The sequence below is a fragment of the Heterodontus francisci genome, chromosome 18 (genome assembly GCF_036365525.1).
Source record: "Heterodontus francisci isolate sHetFra1 chromosome 18, sHetFra1.hap1, whole genome shotgun sequence".
Classification (NCBI taxonomy): Eukaryota; Metazoa; Chordata; class Chondrichthyes; order Heterodontiformes; family Heterodontidae; genus Heterodontus; species Heterodontus francisci.
The window spans coordinates 64,520,179-64,544,510 of record NC_090388.1 but is presented as its reverse complement, the minus strand read 5'-3'; the positions used below and the strand labels follow the sequence as shown (position 1 = coordinate 64,544,510).

Below are 24,332 nucleotides of genomic sequence, written 5' to 3'. Positions count from 1 at the left end.
ATTTTGCCCATCCACCGCTGCTCCCAGTGTTGCGATAACAAAATCCAGCCATGTGTGTGTGTGTGTCTGTCTGTCTGTGTGTCTGTATTTGTGCCTTTGTCTGTGTGTGTCTGTGTTTGTGTGTGGTGTTTTATTCCACCTGTCATCAGTGGCTCAGTGACAAACTCAGTCATTGTTTCTTTTTCTGTCTGTTAGTGTTTTAAGGGCAGTGCCACTCAATAGGGGAGTGTTGGGCAGGCTTACTTTCTGAATGAGTCCAGCAAGACCCCACACCAAACAATGCTGCTGCGCAGCTGCCTTGTCATCAACTGTGACAAGTTTGTTTCGAGTGATATTTTATCTCTGTACTTTGTGCATTTTAATCTTAAAACAATTTTTAAAAACTGGCTTTATGGCACCAAACACAGTCAGCAGCTGGGTGTTCATTGTAGCCACCTCTGTCCAAGGTCGTGCTAAAGTGCTCTCCCTTTCACTTCAACCTGACTCCAAAGACCTTTAATCGGTTGCATCAGTTCTGTTTGATCGGCACAGCCCTATATCTTTCTACTGTCAACTTGTTTCACCTCAATATGCTTTATTCTCCTTGCTTTGCTAACATGTAGCCGGAGCCAAGGGTAAGTGGTAGGTGTATGCTGCCAACTGTCTCTCTCTTTCTCTCCCTAGTGGGCTGTGTGAACTGTCATTAGAGGCTCATATTAACATCTTGCTTTACTGCTGTCTGCTAAACACTGCATGCAACAGAAACCCGCTCCTTTACATGTCTATGTGCTGTGGCCCTCTGCCTTGTCACATTTGTGCTTTTAACTCACTCATGCAGAAAGCTTGTTTGCAACCCTAACCCCTTGGTAGTGAATTTACTTGCGATCTATAAAGGACGACAGCAGTAGTCATATATTGGTTTGAGAGTCTTGTTTAACTTAGTGTTTTCATTGCCTTGCAGTTTTTGGGGAAATATTCAAATTCACATTCTTGTATATGTCGTGTTAATACTCCTTGGAGGGTGTAAGCCTTCCAGGAATATTAATTAACGGACAGGCTCAAGTTTATGATTTTAAATTCTTTAAATATGAAGGAAATGTATAATTTTGCATGAGTGAATTTGAGACCAAATCACCAGGCATCTTAATATATTAATCAACTGCAGATAAACACATCACTGTGGGAGAAGAGCCCATCACTGGTATACCTTCTAGTGTGTAATAATTGTGTAATCAGAGTCAATGAATATGATCCCAACTGAACTTTGCTTAGGAAATTCAAAACTTCGAAAAGAAAAAGGGGGTAGGAAAATGGGAGTAGAAAGATTCTTGAAATAATGGAGGCTTTTTCTCAATGAATTTGTATTTTTGGAAGTCCGACAGATCCAGATTATTTCCAACATTGTTCCATGAGTGATTCCAGGGAGGTTATGCTGGAACTGTATAAATCATTGGTTAGGCCACAACTTGAGTACTTTGTGCAGTTCTGGTTGCCTCATTACAGAAAGGATGTAATTGCATGAGAGAGAGTACAGAGGAGATTTACGAGGATGTTGCCAGGACTGGAACAATGCAGCTATGAGGAAAGATTGAATAGGCTGAGGTTGTTCTCCTTGGAACAGAGAAATCTGAGTGAAGATCTGATTGAAATGTACAAAATTTTGAGGGGCCTGAATAGAGTGGAGGTGAAGGGTCTATTCACCTTAGCAGAGAGTTCAGTGACGAGGGGGCATAGATTTAAAGTGATTGGTAGAAAGATTAGAGGGGAGATAGGAAAAGTTTTTTCACCCAGAAGGTGGTGATGGTCTGGAACTCACTACCTGAAAGGGTAGTTGAGGCAGAAGCCCTCAACTCATTCAAAAGAGGTCTGGATATGCACCTCAAGTGCCATACTCTGCAGGGCTACGGAACAAATGCTGGAAGGTGGGTTTAGAATGGGTAGAATGTTTTTAGGCTGGCACAGACACCTTGGGCCAAGTAGCCTCTTTTTGTGCCGTAAACGTTCTATGATTCCACTCGTCCAGAAATACCTTTGTAGGGTGTTCAGATGTTCACTAGGTTGTCGGCATTCTCAATTTATCAACCATTTCCAGTATTCTAAAAAAGGAGTGCATGACTGATTTAAACTGAAGAAAATACATGACTCTCCTGGATTTACTGGCTGGGAGTATTGTGCCAAATTCTGGGCACTACATCTTAGGAAGGATGTTAAGGCGATAGAGAGGGTGGAGGAGATTTGCTAGAATGGTACCAGGGATTAGGGACTTCAGTCGTGCGGAGAGACTAAAAAAGCTGAGATTGTTCTCAGTGCAGAGAAGGTTAAGGAGAGATTAAATAAAGGTGTTCAAAATTATGAAAGGGTTTTAATAGAATAAATAAGGAGAAATTGTTTCCACTGCCAGGAGGTTCGATATCCAGAGGGCACAATTGTAAAATAATTGGCAAAAGACCCAGGGGAAAGCTGAGGAGAATTTTTTTTTTATGTTGCAAGTTGCTGTGATCTGGAGTACACTGCCTGAAGGAGTGATGGAAGCAAATTCAGTAGTAATTTTTGAAAAGTAAAAATTTGCAGGGCTCTGGGGGAACAGAAGGGGCTGGTAATAGTTGGATAGATTGACCAGTTGCGATCTTCTGTGCTGTAAGATTCTATGATTGGGATCCAGTCAAATCATGTTTGCAACACTGAAATAAAAACAAGAAGTGCTGGAAATAAAAACAAGCAGGTCTGGCAGCATCTGTAGAAAGAGAAGCAGAGTTAACGTTTCAGGTCAGCGACCCTTCTTCAGAACTGGCAAATATTAGAAATCTAACAGGTTTTAAGCAAATAAAGCAGGGGTGGGGCAAGAGATAACAAGAGAAGGTGTTCATAGGACAAGGTCACAGAGAATAACTGACCGGAAGGTCACGGAGCAAAGGCAAACGGTATGTTAATGGTGCGCTGAAAGACAAAGCATTGGTGCAGAGAGGGTGTTAATTGACAGACAGATGACACTGTCTGATGTCACTTGATCAGCAGTTTCACCTATTTAAAGGAACATACATCAACCTCATCCAATTGTAGCACTTCTTGTCTGTACCCGAGTTATAGGTGAAAGCTTGAAGCTCTGTATTTAGACTTTCCACTGACTTGCATTGACCCTCGACGTGGCCTCATGGCTGAGGATTAAAATCCAACTTTTCTTTACCCATGAGTTTCAGCAAGTGTTCAGTTAACTTTGAGCAGTTTAAGTGACATGTTTATATCACACGTGAATAGATTAGCATTTGCAAAGGTGACAATGGTAGGTATTATCTTGCTGTTATAAGTGTGTATTGTGTTTAGGAATTGCCAAAGTATGCATTTAACCCTTTCACTGGCACAAACCTATATTTAGAGGTGCCTCCTGGACAGATTTTGCACATTGCTCTGCTTCACCTGCTATCTTTCGTTATTGTTCAATTGCTGAAATTTTACACCGACATTATTCATACATTAATATAAGACGCAAAGGAAACAGAGCAGATGCTCTGATGAACCAGATGTAACCCAATAGGAATGTAAGCTCTTGAACCTCTGTAATTAAGGGGACAAAAAAAATAAATAATCCCAGCCCTTTTGTAAATTACTGGGATATTTGATAAGTCACAGTAACATCCCAGTTTGTTTTCGTGGGCCCCACCTGTTTTTTTAGCAGGATTACAGAGTTGAAATTTTTGGGGAATTGCTACAGCAACATTTCAAAGAAACCATGGAATAAATTTTGAGTTAGTTTCTCAGTGCAACACAGAGCTTCACTGACAGGAGGGCAGATTGAGAATCTGCTGCAGTGGTCAATTTACCTAATTTTGCAGTCTTTATGATGAATAAGTGGAAAATTGGGAGAGCCACAAATTGTAACCTCCACCTCCCAATCAATTGTCGATTTTCTTTTTTCTCTCCCCCCCCCCCCCTCCCCACACTCCCTATTCTGCAATTCCAAGCCACTTTCACAGATTAAGAATAATTAATATTAAGTTGCCCTTGCTTTAGTTTCTAACTCATAAACAACTGTCTCATGTTTTACTGAAGCTACCTTGGGGGTGAGAATTCCTCAGGTCATTAAATGCAGTGATATAATTATGTTTGTGAAGAAATCGTAAACTCTTTTTTTAGATTGGTTCCCTTCTTTACTCAAAATCCTAAACGGAGGAAATTATCACAAAACATATTTACCATGCCATTGCATACACTTAGCAGAGGACACTTCACACCAGGGTCTTTTTACCCAACTGTTTGGACTCTGGTGCATCCCTCTTCAACTGATTCCAGTTAGGTTGGTTTACCCATTCTACTATCACTTCCTGCAAGTGACTCAGACAAGATACAGATTTTACTAGGCTGATTCGCAGGTGCAAATGCATAGCATACTGTTGAATTGAAGCCAACTCATTCAGAGATAACTTCATTGCAATCAATGCACAGTGCTGTACAGAGAGCATTAACAGAATCAAGGTTTTCTGCTGCAGGAGTTAAATAAGCTTGACCTCTATTTACATTTTATGCACCAGGCATGGTTGATAGAGATGTATGATCGATATTGCTAAGGGTCACACTAGGATCCTTCACTCATGGACACTCTTGATACTTCATAGGAATGTACAGGTCTGGAAAAGAACATAATGGTGCATCAGGCCAATCCAGAAAACATACACTACTTTCCCACATGATCCTCATGTTTCCTCTCCAAACATCCATTCAGTGCCCCTCCCACCTTAAATTTACTAGTGTATACTGTAATGTGTTCTTTATGTTGTCTGATGCAACATAAATGAGATGCGTGGAGTCCAGTTATGTTGAAGATCTCAAACAGATTTATTACAGTTAAGATAGTATAAACAGTACAGAGCAAACTATTTACAGAACCTTCCTCTAGGTGTTACAGTTGCAGAGTGACCCTAGCTTGTAGTCACATGACTGCATCCTGGTACTTGGCTCATTAGTCTACAAAGATCTTGAAAGGACTCTTAAAGGGAATCATACAACATATACTATCTCTTTCCCCCTCCCCCACCCCCGAGCAATCTGTTCCATGCATTCATGACCATTACTGTAAAGCTATTATAATTAAACTGCTTCTCTTTCCTCAACTGAGTTTGAGTCTGTGCCACCTTTTGCAGAGTTTATGATCACATCCAACAAAGGATTAGCGTTCACTTTGTTTATGCCTTTTAGAATCTTGACAGTAAAGAAACTGTGCTCCGCTCAGTTCCTCCCTTGCATCCCCATCCTGCCACTCCATCCCCAGCAACTCTATCCCTAACTGCTAACAAATCAGCACTATGGGAGGGAGGTCTCAGGACAGAATTTCTTCTGATTAGTGTTTGGTGTGAAGGATTGCCTAGGCAAACTGCATACAGGAAAAGCAGGCCACAAGGACTGCATGCCCATAATGGAGCTTTCCACCCCTTTAATTTAATGGATGAGAAATCATGCAGGCTCCAGCATGGATGTGCAATTCAACTGTCTGACTACTTTCAATGCGCTATGCCCGGATAATGCTTTGTACCCAAGCCTCATACAGGGAAAATCTGGCCTCTGGTTACGTCATGGTATGCAATACATTTCATCTATGGCTGTGGCAGTTCACATGCTTCCAGTGCTTATTAGAAAATCACTGACATGTTGCTCAAGATATTTCAATATTTCACTCAAGAAGCTCGGCACCATCCAGGACAAAGCAACCTGCTTGATTGGTACCTCATCCTCAAATATTCACTCCCTCCACCACCAACGCACAGTGGCAGCAGTTGTACCATCTAGAAGATGCACTGCAGCAACGCATCAAGGCTCCTTAGACAGCACCTTCTAAACCCGTTACCTCTACCAACTAGAAGGACAAAGGCAGCAAATGCATGGGAACATCACCACCTGCAAGTTCCCCTCCAAGTCACAAACCATCCTGACTTGGAACTATATCTCTGTTCCTTCACTGTTGCTGGGGCAGAATCCTGGAGCTCCTTTCCTAACAGCACTGTGGGTGCACCTACCTCACATGGACTGCAGCGGTTCAAGAAGGCAGCTCACCACCACCTGCTCAAGGGCAATTAGAGATGGGCAATAAATGCTGGCCTAGCCAGCGACGCCCACATCCATGAATGAATAAAAAAAGATACATACTGGCAATGGCTGAGGTTCCTCTCCATCGGCACATGCTCAGAAAATTTCAAATTAATACATTGTCCTCAACATATCTAGCAGGCAACATCAGGCACCCATAGGCTCACTTGTGATGCAATAATGAAAGTCCACTGCTGTCACCTACCTGTGGCCCACAGAGATAATTCCATGACCCCAGGCTCCCAATGGGAAGCCATGCTTCCAGGGACCACGATTGCAAAGTTGTGTTCATGTCTTTAACCTGCACTCCCTGCAAGTAAAACTTCCCACTGGGAGCATGCGAACGTGAAAATGACCCTCATATTTAAACAGGGTTATGCAGCAGGTTAAATACCAAAAGATTCCATTATCATCTGATTTCAACATCAGAGCATATGGAAGAATTACCAAACAACACATTGAAATCTTTTGGGTGTTTTTGTTATTTCTTGGTTTATTTTGTTTTAAAAAAAAAAGTTAGCCTGTTCCTCTGATGCCTCCATGAGTTGATCGAATGAGTTGCTGAGCCGTACAGGTCAGGAGGATCCCAGATTTGATCCTTAGTCTACACTGAGTTAGCTGCTCTCCACCCCATTGGTGAATGACGGGGGAGAGACAGTAGCATAGTGGTAATGTCACTAGACGAGTAATCCAGAAGCCCAGGCTATTGCCTTGGGGACATGGGTTCAAATCCCACCATGGCAACTGGTGGTTTTTCAATTAATTAATAAAAATCTGGAGTTGAAAGCTAGTCTCAGTAATGGTGGCCATGAAACTATCATCGATCATCTGGTTCACTAATGTCCTTTAGGGAAGGAAATCTGCTGGCCTTAGCTGGTCTGGCCTGCATGTGACTTCAGACCCAAAGCAATGTGGTTGACTCTTAACTGCCCTCTGAACTGGCCTAGCAAGCCATTCTGTTGTCATGGGCAATTAGAGATGGGCAACAAATGCTCGCCTTGCTAGTGACGCCCACACCTCATGAAAGAATTTTTAGACAATGCCATGATTCCGATCCCTTGTTGCTCTCCAGTGAACTTGCTGGTATTACGCATGCATGTTGGGTGAGGACAGCATGTGGCTCAGTTGTGATGCATTGCATGGTGAAAAAGTTTATTGTTTCTGTGGGGCCACTGCCAGGCTGCAGCACATCGGGCATTAGTTGTGCCCACGCCTAAACAAGCCCAGTTCATTTTGCATACATGATGCACTAGGAATGCCATGGGGGTGGGGGTTCAGGGCTGGGCTGTTGGAGGGCCAGCAGCTTGTGAAGGGCGATATAATGCCACCTTTTTTTCTTTGGCAGTCTCTTGCAACTTAAATCTGCTTGTAGGATTTCACCTATATTAAGAAAAAGGCCAACCTGGAGCAATTATTTTAAACTTTCCGCCCCACCGCCTCAGCTCCTGTTAGTCTTCTTTGAAAGACGTTTAACATTCAAATGCTCCAGTCAATTTCAGAGGAGAATTTTGTACACAGTCTCCCAGTCTGCTCAGCTCTTTATTTAGTCGGTCTCAGCCATCCATTTCTTAGGTGTGAGGTTTAACACAAGAAGAGTCAGACAATAATGTGGTGGCAGGCAAACAAGGAACTCGCCAGCACATAAACAACACCTCTCTGTGTTCAGGCTCATACTAGAATGACAGCTATTTGGGTGAGGTACTGGAAGATACCTGGTACCTTATCCCAGCAAGAAGTCAACATGGTCATGAAAGGGAGGATGGAGTGGGGAGCAAAGGAGACAGAAAAAATATTTGTGCAATAGGTGCTTCTGATATCATTGGTCTATGGATACAAATATCGGATCAGAACTTGTTACAATTTTATGGGGGTCAGCAAAAGGATCTCTTAACAGGTTCATCTGATCAAAGTTTGATCTTTTTCATGATGTCTTAGTCAGAAAGAAAGGTAAAGATGACTCCAGTTTGTACCAATGAAATTTTGTTGTTTGACTAAAATTACAATGGATCCATAATCCCGTGGAAACTCCAAGGTGGGAGCTTATTGCACAGTTCTTTGGTGCTCTGTGAAGACTTGCAAATTCTGAGGTGTTTCTTGGACATGATGCACTGGGAATGCATTTGGGGGTCGGGCCTGGGCTCTTGGGGGGCCAGCAGCTTGTGAAGGGCTGCTTATGCCTGTATAATGCTGCCTTTCTTTTCAACACCTTGCAACTTAAATCCTCTTGCAGGATTTGGAAAAACAGCAGTGACAAGGAAGGTGTGTTAAGGAAAGGGCTAGCCAGAAACAATCTGAAGTAAAAATACTGAATTGGAGGAGGGTCAATTTCAGTGGAGTGAGAACGGATCTATCCCAGGTTAATTGGAATGAGAGATTGGCAGGCAAAGCTGTAATGGAACAATGAGCTGCCTATAAAGAGAAAATGGTTTGGGTAGAGTCGAGGTACATTCTGATGAGGGGGAAAGGTAGGGCAAACAAAGTCAGAGCTCCCTGGATGACAAGAGATAGAGATTAAGATGAAGCTGAAAAAGGGTACATATGACAGATGTCAGATTGATAATACAAGTGAGAAACAGGCTAAATATAAAAGTTCAGAGAGGAAGTGAAAAAGCAGATAAGCGAGGCCAAGAGCGAGTATAAAAAGAGACTGGCTACTAACAACAGGGAATCCAAAAGACTTTATCGACCAATAAATAGTTAAAAAAAAAAATAATGAGGGGTGAGGCCGATTAGGGACCAAAAAGAGGATCAATATGTGGAGGCAGAGGGCATGGTTGAGGTACTAAATGAATACTTTGCATCTGTCTTTACCAAGAAGGAAGATGCTGCCAAAATCATAGTGAAACAAGAGATAGTTGAGGTACTAAATGGGCTAAAATTTGATAAAGAGGAGGTATGAGACTGGCTGTACTGAAAGTTGCTAAGCCACAGAGACCAGATGGGATGCATCTGAGGATGCTGAGGGAAGTAAGGGTGGAAATTGAGGAGGTACTAGCCATAGTCTTCCAATCCTCCTGAGATAGATGGTACCAGAGGATTGAAGAATTGCAAATGTTACACCTTTGTTCAAAAAAAGTGTAGGGATAAACCCAGCAACTACAGGCTACAGTTTAACCTCGTTGGTGGGAAAACTTTTAGAAATGATAATCCAGGACAAAATTAACAGTCACTTGGGCGAATGTAGATTAATTAAGGAAAGCCAATATGGATTTATGAAAGGCAAATCATGTTTGACTAACTTGATTGAGTTTTTTTGATGAGGTAACAGAGAGGGTTGAGGAGAATAATGCGGTTGACGTGGTGTACATGGACTTCCAAAAGGTGTTTGGTGAAGTGCCACATAACAGGCTTGTCAGAAAAGTTAAAATCCATGGAATAAAGGGACAGTGGCAGCATGGATACAAAGTTCGCTGTGTGTCAGGTAACAGAGTAGTGGTGAGTGATTGTTTTTTGGACTGGAGGAAGATGGACAGTGGGATTCCCCAGAGCTCAGTATTAGGACCACTGTTTTTCTTGATCTATATTAATGACCAAGACTTGGGTGTGCAGGGCATAATTTCAAAATTTGCACTTGACACGAAACTTGGAAGTATTGTGAATTGTGCAGAGGACAGTGATTGACTTCGGTAGGACATAGACAGGATGGTGGAATGGGTGAACACATGGCAGATGAAATTTAATGCAGGGAAGTGTGAAGTGATACATTTTGGTAGGAAGTACAAGCAGAGACAATCTAAAATAAAAGTTGCAATTCTAAAGTGGGTGCAGGAACAGAGGGACCTGGCTATATATGTGCACAAATCATTGAAGATGGCAGGGCAGATTGAGAAAGTGGTTAAAAAGGCTTTATAAATGGAGGCACACAGTACAAAAGCAAGATAATTATAATGAAGCTTTATGAAAGACTGGTTTGCCTTTAACTGGAGAATTGTGTCCAATTCTGGGCACTGCATTTAGGAAGGATGTGAAGGCTTTGAACAGGGTGTAGAAAAGATTTACGAGAATGATTTCGGGGATAAGGGACCTCAGTTATGTGGATTGATTGGAGAAGGTCAGGTTGTTCTCCTTCGAGAAGAGAAAGTTGAGGGAAGATTTGATAGAGGCGTTAAAAATCATGGGGGGGGGCGGGGTGGGTGGTGTAGACAGAGTAGATCGAGAGAAAATATTCTCATCGGCGGAATCAGAAGCAGAACCAGAATCAAGAACCAGAAGACATCTATTTAAGCTGATTGGCAAAAGAACCATTGGTGACAAGAGGAAAAAAACTTGTACACAGCGAGTGGTTGGGATCTGGAATGCAATACCTAAGATTGCAATGGAGGCAGATTCAATCATGGCTTTCAAAAGCAATTGGATAAGCATTGGAAGAGGAAAAAAATAACAGGGCTACAAGGAAAGGACAGGGGAGTGGGACTAACTGAGTTGCTCTTGCAGAGCTAGTATGTATGCTATGGGCTGAATGGCCTCCTGCACTGTAACCATTCTATGATTTACACTCCACTTCCAGGCTCCCTTAGCTTTCTTTGACAGATGCATTTTAAAAGAATTCTGCAGTTTCTGGAGCTCCAGTCATTTTCTGAGGAGAATTTTGTGCATGCTACAGACCGAGTCAGGCTGTCTGCTTGCCTTCAATTGTATCCTTGTTTGTTAGTTGAAGACACAGAGTATATCTAGCACTGCTTGTGTTTCCATAGTCATACCTGAAATCCTATTAAGCCCTGCTGTTAATGCCGTCAGGAGCTTTTACATGCTAGATCCACCTTTGAAAGATCTGTCACATAGATTTGACTCTTGCCTTGATGCTGCAAAGCTAAGTAGGATGGATTATTTTGTCAATCCTTTCAAACACGTGACGCTGTGTATCTTTCAGATTGTATTACATATGTCTTCTATGCTTCCTCATTGCTGAATGTTGGACTTGACATGGATCAATATGATCTGGGGCTAAATTTCTAAAAGTGACTGAATATGTTAACATCACATCTACAGATCAATAATGAGTTTTATCATGAAATTCACAGTTACTGTGTTTATCTATAAGCTTTTGTCTCCCTTTCTGAAGAATATTTTTGTCAAGCAGCTCAGTCCACTTGCGTCAAACAATTATCTTGGAATCCAAACTCGCCAATGCTGCACAAACACATTAAGGAGTATACATTTTAAGTAATGAACATAAATTGACCTACTTTGGAATTAAAAGAAGGAGTCAAGTCAGCATTGAAAGAAAAAAAATCAATTCCAAGCTGATCACAAATTGCCTTATGCTACAAAAGATCCAATAAGAGATGTGTTTCTTGGAAATAACTGCCCCCTTTTAAGCAGCAGTGGAATGCTTTCCCCTCTCTGAATTGGTTCACAGCTAAAACATATTTGAAGTGTGATCAAATAGGTGATGCCAGTCGGAGCAATTACTCTGATTCGCTTTTTTGATAAACCCACAGGGGCTGAAGATGCCCTAAAATGTATCTTCAAAAGGCACAAAATGAATGGAAGTATGTGAAGGCACAGTCAAACAGGGCAGCTGCAGATTAAAGAGACATTGTTGAAGAGAAATCCTGAATGCTGCTTATCTTTAGATACGTATACAAATAAAGACTCCTGCACTATAAAGTACACTGCATAGAGCATTCCAGATAAAGATCCTGCTTCGGAAAAGAATTTTTTGAAATCAGTGCACAAACATGTCACGTACTGAATTTCATTTTGTCTTGACTTCTGCAGATGCAGACCGCGCTCAGAAACATGGAATGGATGAGTTCATTGCTGCCGATCCCTGCAAGTTTGATCATTCGGCCCTGTTCGAAATGCTGCAAAGGAAAACATTAGAGCACCGACTGAACGATTCATATTCCTGTCTGGTGAGTAACCTGCTGAGAGAAGATGACAGGGACAAAATGATTCATCCCACCAGGCTTGTTCTTTAAAAACCACCTGCCAGGAGTAGAATTAAGGATTTTCTACACTTGGTTTCAGACTAGAAAATGATACGCTTGAAAGCAACTGCTGTGTCACTGAATGGGGAAGAGAATAGAGTAAAGGCATAATGATGTGTGAGTTAGACAATGTACTGCGTAGGAACTGAAGGCCTTTAATAAACTCACAGTGCTGGTATTGGTTTTGCAAATATTACGCAGGCGTTCTAAGACACAACACTTGATCAAAAGATGCCCTCTGTTTACATTGGCTATAACCTTTTGTAGTCACTAAGTCTTCAAAAGGGAGACAAGTACCATTGCTATAGTTGCTGCAGGATGGAACATGCGTTTATTTTCCACTGAGGAATTTACTGATAATGGCAGCTGCTAGATGTCCGCTTGCCTTTTGGTGCCACTCACCTCTTCCTCCTAGGACTGTAGCCATTTTGTAAGGAGCAGGAAACATTTTCCAAATTTCCATCTCCTCACCATTTCCCTCCACCTCCCCCTTATTATGACTGCCAATTGACAGCAAATATTTTGACAGTAACCCTGTACAAAAAAGCTGATTTTTAACTAACCCCAAAAGATCACTTGTCTTGTAATTTGGTTTGTTCATTGTGGATATCAGCAAAGTGCTTGGCATAGCTGTGAATGGAAGCTGCATTCAATTTCCAATAGTTAAAACCACCTGGAAGACAATTTCCAAAATAAATAAACACGCAGAAAATGTCAGCAATCAATTTTTAATTGCTTGTCTTTCAGATAGCTCATTTTGATTTGTCTAATGTAGGTCATTTGAAATATGTGTCAAGTCTAAGTTTCCTGGCACTCGGTTTGGTAAGAATATTGAACAGTATAAGCAGGGTCTACTTAAAATGCTTTTGGAGCAGTCTAAGCTTATGGCAGGGGCATTATAAATGTAAATCTCTCTGTAAATAGAGATTTGAGGAAGAGGCTCACTTTAAAGGGACCATGAAGCTTTATTAATTTGTATGTTGTAATGATGTGAACGGAGTGGGCAGATTGTCCTCCCTGTTTGTGCTTCCTGGGTCTGTGACATCATTCAGCAGTTTGCATTTGCTAGTGTTAATGTATTTATCACTTTTTAAGTCTCTGATTTCTTGTTATTATTAAGGTATTTAGAGGTTCTAGTGTGTCTTTCTCTGAGTCTCAGAGATTCCGTTTTATCCTGTAAATAGCAAATCTGCTCACACATTTCTGAATGCACATTAAAAGTGATGACATTTTTTGTCCTTATCTTACTGCTCTTGCCTAGTATTTCTTTTACCTGCGCCTTCAGCAATCCAATGTTACCATCTTTGTTATCTGGAATATTTTTTAAAGTAGTGCAATATTTCTACTTGTAGTGTTTAAAATAATTCTGTTTTTCTGACCTATAATCCTTAATGTAGTGTTTGCACTGTTAAAAGTAGCACAATAATTTCATAAATTACTTGTTATAGTTTAACAGCTTCGCCACACAGCGACATCAGCAAAAGTCATTGGGTACCACTCAAACACGTGCCAAAGTATAATATGGGGTGCCATTATATTATAGACTCCAGTCATTGCATTTATAGTTCTATCTGCAGCCAGCAGACTCTTGTTAATTTGCTAGCCATGAATCACACAGTTGCCAGCAGCTGAGTTGCTCTGTGCATCCAATGCTTAAACAGATGTGCAGAGCTGCATTGTTCAGATTGTTTAGTTTTAACGTAACGGAAGAAAATTTTACAAAGTTCCAAGAAGGCCAGCAGGCTACCTGAGCATGTTTAGAATATGACTGTGCAGCAGGCTGGAGTTACAATGACCCCACATGGTGTGAGACTTTCTACTAGCGGTCTCACACCTCTCAGCTTCATGGCCATGAAACTTGGATTGCCTCCTGACTCTTGAGTAGCACAGACAGCCATTCATGCATTGATGTGCATCCAAAACGGCTCTGCATGTACACTAACATGGTAGTATAAAGACATAATATGTGCATAAATTAAGAACGTAAGCAAAATTAATGATTTGAAAATTGACATGAATTCTTCGAACACACAAAATGCCAGGATGAATATTTACCCTACAGTTTATTTTTTTGCAGTAGCATATTTGTTGCATTTTGTGAAATAGAATGGTGATGGACAACCAGGGGACTAATAAGAGGAAGAGAATCCATTAGCATCTCCTATATTAACCATGGTAGAAGTCAGCACATGTACAAGAGACAAGACTGAAGTGCTTGCAAGCACCTTCAGTAAAAGAAAATGCTAAATGAACAATCATACTCGTCCCCTTTCCAAGGTGGCCACCATCAGAGGTACTTTATTCAGCCAATTAGTTTCACTCCAAGAAGTGACTGAACACAAGAAATGGTGTGGGACCTAACAATATCCCTGCTGAGGTGCTGCAGACCTGTGCAGCAGGCCTAGCTACTGCTGTATCTAAGCTGTTCAAGTGTAGCTATAACACTGGCATCTGTCTGACAGTGTGGAAGGTTTCCCAAGTATGTATTGTCAAAAGAAAAGAACAAATCTAACGTAGCAAATTACTGCCCAACTGACCACCTCCCAATTCTCAGAACGGTGATGGGAGGTGTTATAAATATCGCTAAAGAGTCACCCAATGCACTAAAACACAGTTCGAGTTCCACCACAATCCACACAGCTCCAGATTTCATCATAGACTTGATCCAGACATGGACACAAGACCTGAATACCAAAGGAGAGTTGAGAGTGGCTTCCCTCGATGTCATGGTAGCATTCAACCAAGTATGGAATCAGCAAGAGCTGATGAAACTGAAGTCCATGGTGATCAAAGTGCAAACCGTCTGGTAGCTGGAATCATACTTGATTACAAAAGAGGTTTGCTGTGGTTGTCAGAGCCCAATCGTCACATCCCTGAAGTCACAACTGCTTCTCAGAATAGAGGCAAGGCTTTCTGCATTGAGGGGCCACCTGCTCACCCCTCAAAATCTTTCCGCCACCTACAAGTCAGGACAAGTCTGGTTGAATACTCATCATTTTCCTGGATGGCTGCAGCCACAATGCTGAAGAAGATTAACATCATCCAAGACACTGCAGTGCAATTGATAGGCTCCCTTTTCACCATCCGTGCATTGTGACTGCAGACTGCACTACCTATAGAATGCACTGTAGCAACTCACCACTCTTGGTCCAATGTCTCCCCAACTCGGCAACATTTATCTAGAGAAAGGCAAGATTAGCAATGTCTTGGAAACGCCTTCACGACCAAATTCTCCTCCCGGCCACACACCATCCTGATTATTTATATATCACCACTTTCATCACCTCGAGACCAAAATCCTGGAATTTGCTGCTGAACATGATCATGGGACACCAATCAGAACAAAGACTGTAGCTGTTCAAAAAAGGCCAACTGCAAGCTTCTCAGAGCCATGAGAGTTGATCAGTAAATGAAGGTCTCGTCAATAAAGATCACATACCATAAAAAATATCTTGGAAAAAGTAGTTCTTCCTTGTGTGTAATATTTAGTTAAGTTAAGCAGTGTAACTATTCGGGCTTATTTTTGAATGTGTATTGTTAAAGGAGAGACTAACCTGGCAGTTGTACTTGTTTAGAAATTGCAAGGGCACTTTCGCCAATGTTCTTTCCACTTATTTTAACAGCCAGAAAGTCATGGGCCGCACACCGGCAGCCTTCCAGTCTGTGCAGCTGGGGAAGGGTCCCGTCTGTAGTGCACCACCAGAAAGTCATCCCCATAGTAACTAATGGGATTGTGTTTGTGTAGAGTATATTAGTTCTCGAAATAGTTACAGAAGGCTGAGTGAAAGGAACATTAACACATAAACATACTCTTTAACAAGCTAATTGGTACTGTAAACCAATGTTCCCTTGAAAATTTAGTTGTTGTGCGCAACTTTTTTTTTTCATTTTGCAGTCCCATTAAATTTTGTTGTTTGGCTGTGCACATGCAATATTTATTACAGAACAAGGTCTCTGCACCCACATACCCGTTTGGCTTAGCGGGAACATTGGGTCTAAATGCAGCCTGCTGTTGTTTTTATCAAACTATTTTATTCAGTTTTATCAGGAATATTTCATTGTTAGAAAATGAGAACAAAATGTTTGTACAATTATCCTTTCATACAATTCTGCACATATTTTAAATGTAAAGAACTATTTTTCCAAATTATCAATGCTTTTAATTTGCTACGCTGTAAAAATAATTAAGTTGAGCATTTCATACATTGGCAGTGACTGGTTGTTGGTTTAAGGGCTAATCCAGTCAGAAAAGTATCAACACAGGAATTCTTGGCCAGATAATTCAAGTATTGGATGTAGAGAAAAGGGGTCTGAAATTTCAGCCTCTTCTCATTAAAGGGAAGCATTCATTGATCAGGTATTGACTTAAGTGAAGTTGACTGTATAGTTTTCCAGAATTGAAGCAAAATGGGACCGGATATAACTCTGAGAAGCACAGTACTGAGTGTTGTACATTGTCCGGTCTGCCAATGTAAACACTGGAAAGCCCTTGGGCAGATGGTAGTGAGTTAGCAGAAAGCAATTGTCACTTTTCAGAAAGTGCTTATGTTCTCAACAATGGAACCACAGGGGAGGAAATCTTGTCCATCCCAACCACCACTCCTCCCCTGCCCCCAACATGTTGGGATTTACATTCTTGGATTTACATTCTTGTCATTGTTAAAGTTATAATGTAACAATCCCTATTTACATGGCAGAAACAGAGAGATTTAAGAGTCACTCAGTCAGAATTAACATGCTATATCTCAATTCCCAATGCAAACTGGGTGGTTTTATTTTAATAAAAAAAAGCCAACAGATGAATGGTAAGCACTCAGATGGAATCTGGGGAATTGGGCCCCTCTACACTTTGTGTAGCTTATTGTAATAACCATTGGGCCCGAATTTGCCTTCAGCTGGGATGGGGTTGATGGAGATTGGGACGGGTAGTGGAGAAGACCATATTCGCCCCACCAATGGGACAAGGGGTGCAACAGTATGTTACATTGAAAATAATATAGCTGAAATCTCACCAACTTTGGTATGTATTAACACAGTTACATACCCCAAAGGATGCAGATATTGAGGTAGGGCAGGCAGCACCAGATGGATCATGGTACATGGGTAAGGAGGAGAAGGAACCTGTTGCCTGGAGGAATCGCCCAGTTCCCTCCTTAGTTGTAGTACTGAGGGATCTGAATCTCTCAGGAGACTGCACCTTATGCGAAGATGCTGTTTGATCAGGATCATCTGCACCTACTTGCGGCAAAGTTAGTGTCTTGATAACGTGGGAGAGTCCACTAGCTGCATCAATGCAGTTGTGCAGAAAGGGTTCTTAGCAACACAATGGAGCATATTCCCATTTCAGAGGGGTTTGATGGATAAAGCAATGATACAGTGTTCCACTTTGTTTCCCTGAGGTCTGCTTCCTTGCAGATCAGTATGTATAGAAAGGGTGTGTCCGAAAGCAGGGAATTAATTTCTTTGGATACCAGTGTAGATTTTTGAAGCCACAGATGAATAGAATAGACAAACAAGTGCTGCACATAGGCAAAATGATTATCATGAAAAGGTTTTTCATAATTTTTCCTGAAGGAGAATAACCATGCATCATTTTTATCACTCTTGCGCCAAACACAAATCATGTAACAATGTATTTTGATATGACTTAAGTCAGAATATTCCAGCCCGTGTTATTCGATCTAATATTAACAGATGGAGGATAGGCAGTTTATGTTAAGTTGCGAGTTTAGGTGACTGCAATTTTTTTTGCAATGTTTTTCTAGTCAGTGGCAGATGCATGATGAACAGCGACAGTCAGCAGACTCCAGCTAGCTAACTATGATTTGAACCACAGTGCATAGAGTCATAGAGTTATACAACACAGAAACAGGCCCTTCGGCCCATCGTGTCCCTGCCGGCCATCAAGCACCTATTTATTCTAATCCCATTTTCCAGCACTTGACCCGTAGACTTGTATGCTATGGCATTTCAAGTGCTCATCTAATTACTTCTTAAATTTTACCAGGGTTCCTGCCTCGACCACCCCTTCAGGCAGTGTGTTCCAGATTCCAACCACACTCTGGGTGAAAAAAAATTTCCTCAAATCCCCTCTCGATCTCCTGTCCCATACCTTAAATCTATGCCTCCTGGTTATTGAGCCCTCCGCTAAGGGAAAATGTTTCTTCCTATCTACCTTATCTATGCCCCTCATAATTTTGTATACCTCAATCAGGTCCCCCTTCAGCCTTCTCTGTTCTAAGAAAAACAAGCCTAGTCTATCCAGTCTCTCTTCATAGCTGAAATGTTCCAGCCCAGGCAACATCTGGTGAATTTCCTCTGCACTCTCTCCAGTGCAATCACATCCTTCCTATAGTGTGGCAACCAGAACTGTACACAGTACTCCAGCTGTGACCCAACTAGCATGTTATACAGCTCCAACATAACCTCCCTTGTCTTATGTTCTATGCCTCAGCTAATAAAGGCAAGTATCCCATATGCCTTCCTAACCACCTTATCTACCTGTGCTGCTGCCTTCAGTGATCTATGGACAAGTACACCAAGGTCCCTCTGACCTTCTGTACTTCCTAAGGTCCTACCATCCTTTGTATACTCCCTTGCCTTGTTAATCCTCCCAAAATGCATCACCTCACACTTCTCAGGATTGAATTCCATTTGCCACTGCTCTGCCCATCTTACCAGCCCATCTATATCGTCCTGTAAGCTAAGGCTTTCCTCCTCACTATTTACGACGCCACCAATTTCCTGTCACCTGCAAACTTACTGATGATACCTCCTTTATTCATGTCTAAATCATTAATGTACACTACAAACAGAAAGGGTCCCAGCACTGATCCCTGTGGTACACCACTGGTCACAGGCTTCCAATCGCAAAAATGACCCTTGACCATCACCCTCTGCCTCCTGCCACGAAGCCAATTTTGGATCCAATTTGCCCAATTGCCCAATGGGCTCTTACCTTCTTAACCAATCTCCCATGTGGGACCTTATCAAAAGCCTTACTGAAGTCCATGTAGATTACATCAACTGCTTTACCCTCATCGACACATCCAGTCACCTCCTCGAAAAATTCAATCATTTGTTAGACGTGATCTTCCCCTGATAAAGCCATGCTGACTATCCTTCATTAATCCCTGCTTCTCCAAGTGGAGATTAATCCAGTTCCTCAAAATTTTTTCCAATAGTTTCCCTACCACAGATGTTCGATTCATTGGCTTGTAATTACCTGGTTTATCCCTACTACTCTTCTTGAATAATGGTACCACATTCACTGTCCTCCAGTCCTCTGGTACCTCTCCTTTGGCCAGAGAGGATTTGAAAATTTGTGTCAGAGCCCCTGCTATCTCCTCCCTTGCCTCACATAATAACCTAGGATGCATCTCATCTGGGCCTGGGGGTTTATCCACTTTTAAGCCCGCTAAAACAGCTAATACCTCCTCCCTTTCATTGCTAATTTGTTCAAGTATTTCACAATCCCCCTCCCTGATCTCTACACCTACTTCATCCTTCTCCATCGTGAACACAGATGAAAAGTAATCATTTAAAACCGCACCTCTGGCTCCACTCACACATTGCCACTTTGGTCCCTAATGGGCCCTACTCTTTCCCTGGTTATCCTCTTGCCCTTAATATACATAAAATGCCTTGGGATTTTCCTTTATCTTGCCCGCCAGTGTTTTTTCATGTTCTCTCTTCACTCTCCTAATTACTTTTTTAAGTACCCCCTACACTTTCTATACTCTTCTAGGGCCTGCGCTGTTTTCAGCGCTCTGAATCTGCAATAAGCCTCCTTGTTTTTTCCTTATCCAATCCTCTATATTGCTTGACATCCAGAGTTCCCTGGACTTGTTGGTCCTACCCTTCGCCTTTATGGGAACATGTTGGCCCTGAACCCTCACTATTTCCTTTTTGAATGCCTCCCACTGGTCTGATGTTGACTTTCCAACAAGTAGCTGCTCCCAGTCCATTTTGGCCAGATCCTGTTTTATCATATTGAAATCGGCCTTCCCCCAATTCAGTACTTTTATTTCCGGTCCCTCTTTGTTCTTTTCCATAACTATCTTAAATCTTAGAGTTTTGGTCACTATCCCTGAAATGCTCCCCCACTGACATGTCTACCATTTGTCCGGCTTCATTCCCTAGGATTAGGTCCAGTACTGCCCCTTCTCTTGTAAGAATTTCTACGTGCTGGCTCAAAAAGCACTCCTGTATGCACTTGAAGAATTCTGCCCCCTTTAAGCCTTTTGTACTAAGACTATCCCAGTTGATATTGGGGAAGTTGAAATCCCCTACTATTATTACCCTATTGTTTTTACACCTGTCTGAGATTTGCCTACATATCTGTTCATCTATCTCACCCTGACTGAAGGCCTGTGGCCCCAGCCAAGTGATTGCCCCCTTTTTATTTTTAAGTTCTACCCATTTGGCCTCATTTGAGGAACCTTCTAAGATATCATCCCTCCTTACTGCAGTAATTGACTCCTTGATCAACAGTGCAATGCCACCTCCTCTTTTACACCTCCCCCTGCCATGCCTGAAGATTCTATACCCTGGAATATTGAGCTGCCAGTCCTGCCCTTCCCTCAACCATGTCTCTGTGATGGCAATAATATATTCCCATGTGTTAATCAATGCCCTCAATTTATCTGCCTTACTTGTAAGACTCCTTGCATTAAAATAGATGCAATGCAGCCTTGCATTATTCGCTTGTGCCTTAAAAGGTCTATATTTGTTCTGCCTTCCAGACTGACTTAGTTTCTCTTCTATATTTGACTGTTCATTACTCCCTACTGCACCCCCATTCTGTATCCCATCCTCCTGCCAAATTATTTTAATCCACCCCCACCAACAGCACTAGCAAACCTCCCAACAAGGATGTTGGTCCCGTTCTGGTTCAGGTGCAACCCGTCCAACTTGTACAGGTCCCAGCTTCACCAGAAACAGACCCAGTGATCCAGGAAACTAAAGCCCTCTCTCCTGCATCATCTCTTCAGCCACACATTCATTTGCTCTATCCTCCTATTCCTATTCTCACTAGCACGTGGCACCAGGAGTAATCCAGAGGTTGCAATCTTTGAGGTCTTGCTTTTTAATCTGCTACCTATCTCCCTAAATTCTTGTTGCCCAACCCCGTCCCTCTTTCTACCAATGTCGTTGGTACCAACATGAACCATGACCTCTGACTGTTCACCCTCCCCCTTCAGAATGTCCTGCAGCCGCTCCATGACATCCTTGACCCTAACACTAGGGAGGCAACATGCCATCCTGGGGTCACGTTTGCAGCCCCAGAAACGCCTCTCTGTACCCCTTATGATAGAATCCCCAATCACTATAGCTCTCCCATTCTTTTTCCTTCCCTCCTGTGCAGCTGAGCCATCCATGGTGCCACAGGCTTGGCTCTTGCTGCATTCCCCTGAGAAGCTATCTCCCTTAACAGTATCCAAAGGGGAAAATCTGTTCGATAGGGAGATGGACCCAGGGGACTCCTGCACTACCTGACTAGTTCTTCTACTCTGCCTGGTGGTCACCCATTCCCTTTCTGCCTGAGCAGCCTTTACCTGCGGTGTGACCACCTCTGTGTACGTGCTATCCACAATGACCTCAGCATCGTGGATGCTCCACAGTGTCTTCAGCCGCTGCTCCAGATCCGAAATGTGGATTTTGAGTAGCTGCAGCTGGAGACACTTCCTGCACACGTGTTCTCCCTGGACACTGGAAGTGTCCCTGATTTCCCACATTGCACAGGAGGAGCACTCCACACTGCTGAGCTGCCTGCCATGACTTACCCTTAATTTACTCCCTTAAATTACCCAAAAAATTATATTATTTACACTAAGGACCTTGATTCCCTAAAAAAAAAAACTACCTACTATATTTTAAAAAACTGTAGACCTTTCTCTTTACTTTGGTTACTTACCCAGCTTTTCGAAGTTAATCCCTAACAGCAATTACTCACCAACCAATCACCGTGCAGCTTTCCTGTGATGTCACTGTTGACTTTATTTTCAAAACTGCAAAGGAGGAGATATTAGCAATATTGGATAGGATAACAATGGATAAAGGAATGGCAGTCCTCAAAGTAGAAAAGTTACCCAGTCAGGTTACTTGGGAAGTAAGGATGGAAATTGTGGAAGCTCTGACTACAATCTCCCAATCCTCCTCGGATCTGGGGTGGTACCAGAGGAATGGAGGATTCCAAATGTTGCACCCTTTTTTATAAAAAGGGAAGGACAAAACAGCCAACTACAGGCCAGTCAACCAGACAATAATCTGGGACAAAATTAATTGACATTTGGAAACATATGGACAAATAAATGAAAGTCAGCACAGATTTGTTAAAGGCATAAAGGGTTTCTTTGATAAAATCATGGAGAGAGTTGATTAAGGTAGTGCGGTTGATGTTGTTTATGTGAACTTTCAAAATGTCTTTCACAAAGTACCACAGCATAGACATAATCCCATGAGATTAAAGGGGCAGTGGCATCATGCATACAAAATTGTGTAAGGGGCAGAAAAGAAAAAGTAGTGGTGAACCTTTGTCTTTTAGACTAGATGGAAGTATGCAGTGGTGTTCCCAGGGATCAGTATTAGGATCACTGCACTTTTTGATATATGTTAGTAACTGGTACTTGGTATATACTTGCAGGTGCAGCTGGCAGTTAAGAAAGCAAAATGGTATGTTGGCCTTCATAGCGAGAGGATTCGAGTACAGGAGCAAGGATGTCTTGCTCCAATTATACAAGGCCTTGGTGAGACCACGTCAGGAGTATTGTGTGCAGTTTTGGTCTCCTTATCTGAGGAAGGATGGTCTTGCTATGGAGGGAGTGCAGCGAAGGTTCACCAGACTGATTCCTGGGATGGCAGGACTGACGTATGAAGAGAGATTGAGTTGATTAGGCTTGTATTCGCAATGAAAGGGGATCTCATTGAAACCTAAAAAAATTCTAACAGGACGGGACAGACTAGATGCAGGAAGGAATTTTCCGATGGCAGGGGAGTTCAGGACCTGGGGTCACTGTCTAAGGATAAAGGGGTAAACCATTTAGGACTGAGATGAGGAGGGATTTCTTCACCCAGAGAGTGGTGAGCCTGTGGAATTCTCTACCACAGAAAGTAGTTGAGGCCAAATCATTAAATATATTCAAGAAAGAGTTAGATATAGTTCTTAGGGCTAAAGGGATCAAGGGATATGGGGAGAAAGCGGGAACAGGGTACTGAGTTTGGAGGATCAGCCATGATCGTATTGAATGGCGGTGCAGGCTCGAAGGGCTGAATGGCCCAATCCTGCTCCTATTTTTCTATATTTCTACAGGTCATAATTTCAAAGTTTGCAGATGATACGAAACTCAGAAATGTTGTAAACGGTAAGGAGGATAGTAACAGACTTCAGGAAGACATGGGCAGACCGGTGAAATGGGCAGATACATGTCAGGTGAAATTTAATGCAAAGAAGTGTGAAGTGATACATTTTGGTACAGAGTAAGGAGAGATAATGAACTAAATGGTACAATTTTAAAGGTATACAGGAATGGAGAGACCTGGGATGTACGTACACAAATCCTTGAAGGTGGAAGGAAAGGTTGAAAAGAATGTTAAATAAAGCATATGGGATCTTTGGCTTTATTAATGGAGAAATATTGTACAAGAGCAAGGAAGTTATGCGAAACCTTTATAAAACACTGGTTAGGCCTCAGCTGAAGTATTTTGTTCTATCTAGGCACCATATTTTAGGAAGGACGTCAAGTCCTTGAAGAGGCTGTGAAGAGATTTACTAGAATGGTACCAGAGATGAGGTACTTCAGTTATGTGGAGAGACTGAAGAAGCTGTCTTCCGCTGTCATACAAAAGTTGGTGCAAAATCTAGGCCTACATCCCAGTGCAGTACTGAGAGAGTGCTACACTCAAAGGTCCTGTCTTTCAAATGAGACATTAAACTAAGGCCCTCTCAGATGAGTGTAAAAGATCCCATGGCACTATTTCGAAGAAGAGCAGGAGAGTTCTCCTCATCAACCAACATCACTGAAAACAGATTATCTTAGTTTTTTTTTAGTTTTAGAGATACAGCACTGAAACAGGCCCTTCGGCCCACCGAGTCTGTACTGACCATTAACCACCCATATATATACTAATCCTACACTAATCCCATATTCCTACCACATCCCCACCTGTCCCTATATTTCCCTACCACTTACCTATACTAGGGGCAATTTATAACGGCCAATTTACCTACCAACCTGCAAGTCTTTTGGCTTGTGGGAGGAAACTGGAACACCCGGAGAAAACCCACGCAGACACAGGGAGAACTTGCAAACTCCACACAGGCAGTACCCAGAATTGAACCCGGGT

General features: G+C 42.2%; 1 protein-coding gene across 2 annotated transcripts in view; it reads left to right on the top strand.

Annotated features, from left to right (window-relative positions):
• LOC137379688 (calcium-dependent secretion activator 2-like) overlaps positions 1-24,332 on the top strand; it is a 796,052-nt gene that overhangs the window by 507,489 nt on the left and 264,231 nt on the right. For both annotated transcript variants that reach the window (XM_068050896.1, XM_068050894.1), the window contains exon 12: positions 11,776-11,912. In XM_068050896.1, coding sequence (XP_067906997.1) covers positions 11,776-11,912 — 137 coding nt within the window. The remainder of the gene's footprint in view (positions 1-11,775; positions 11,913-24,332) is intronic.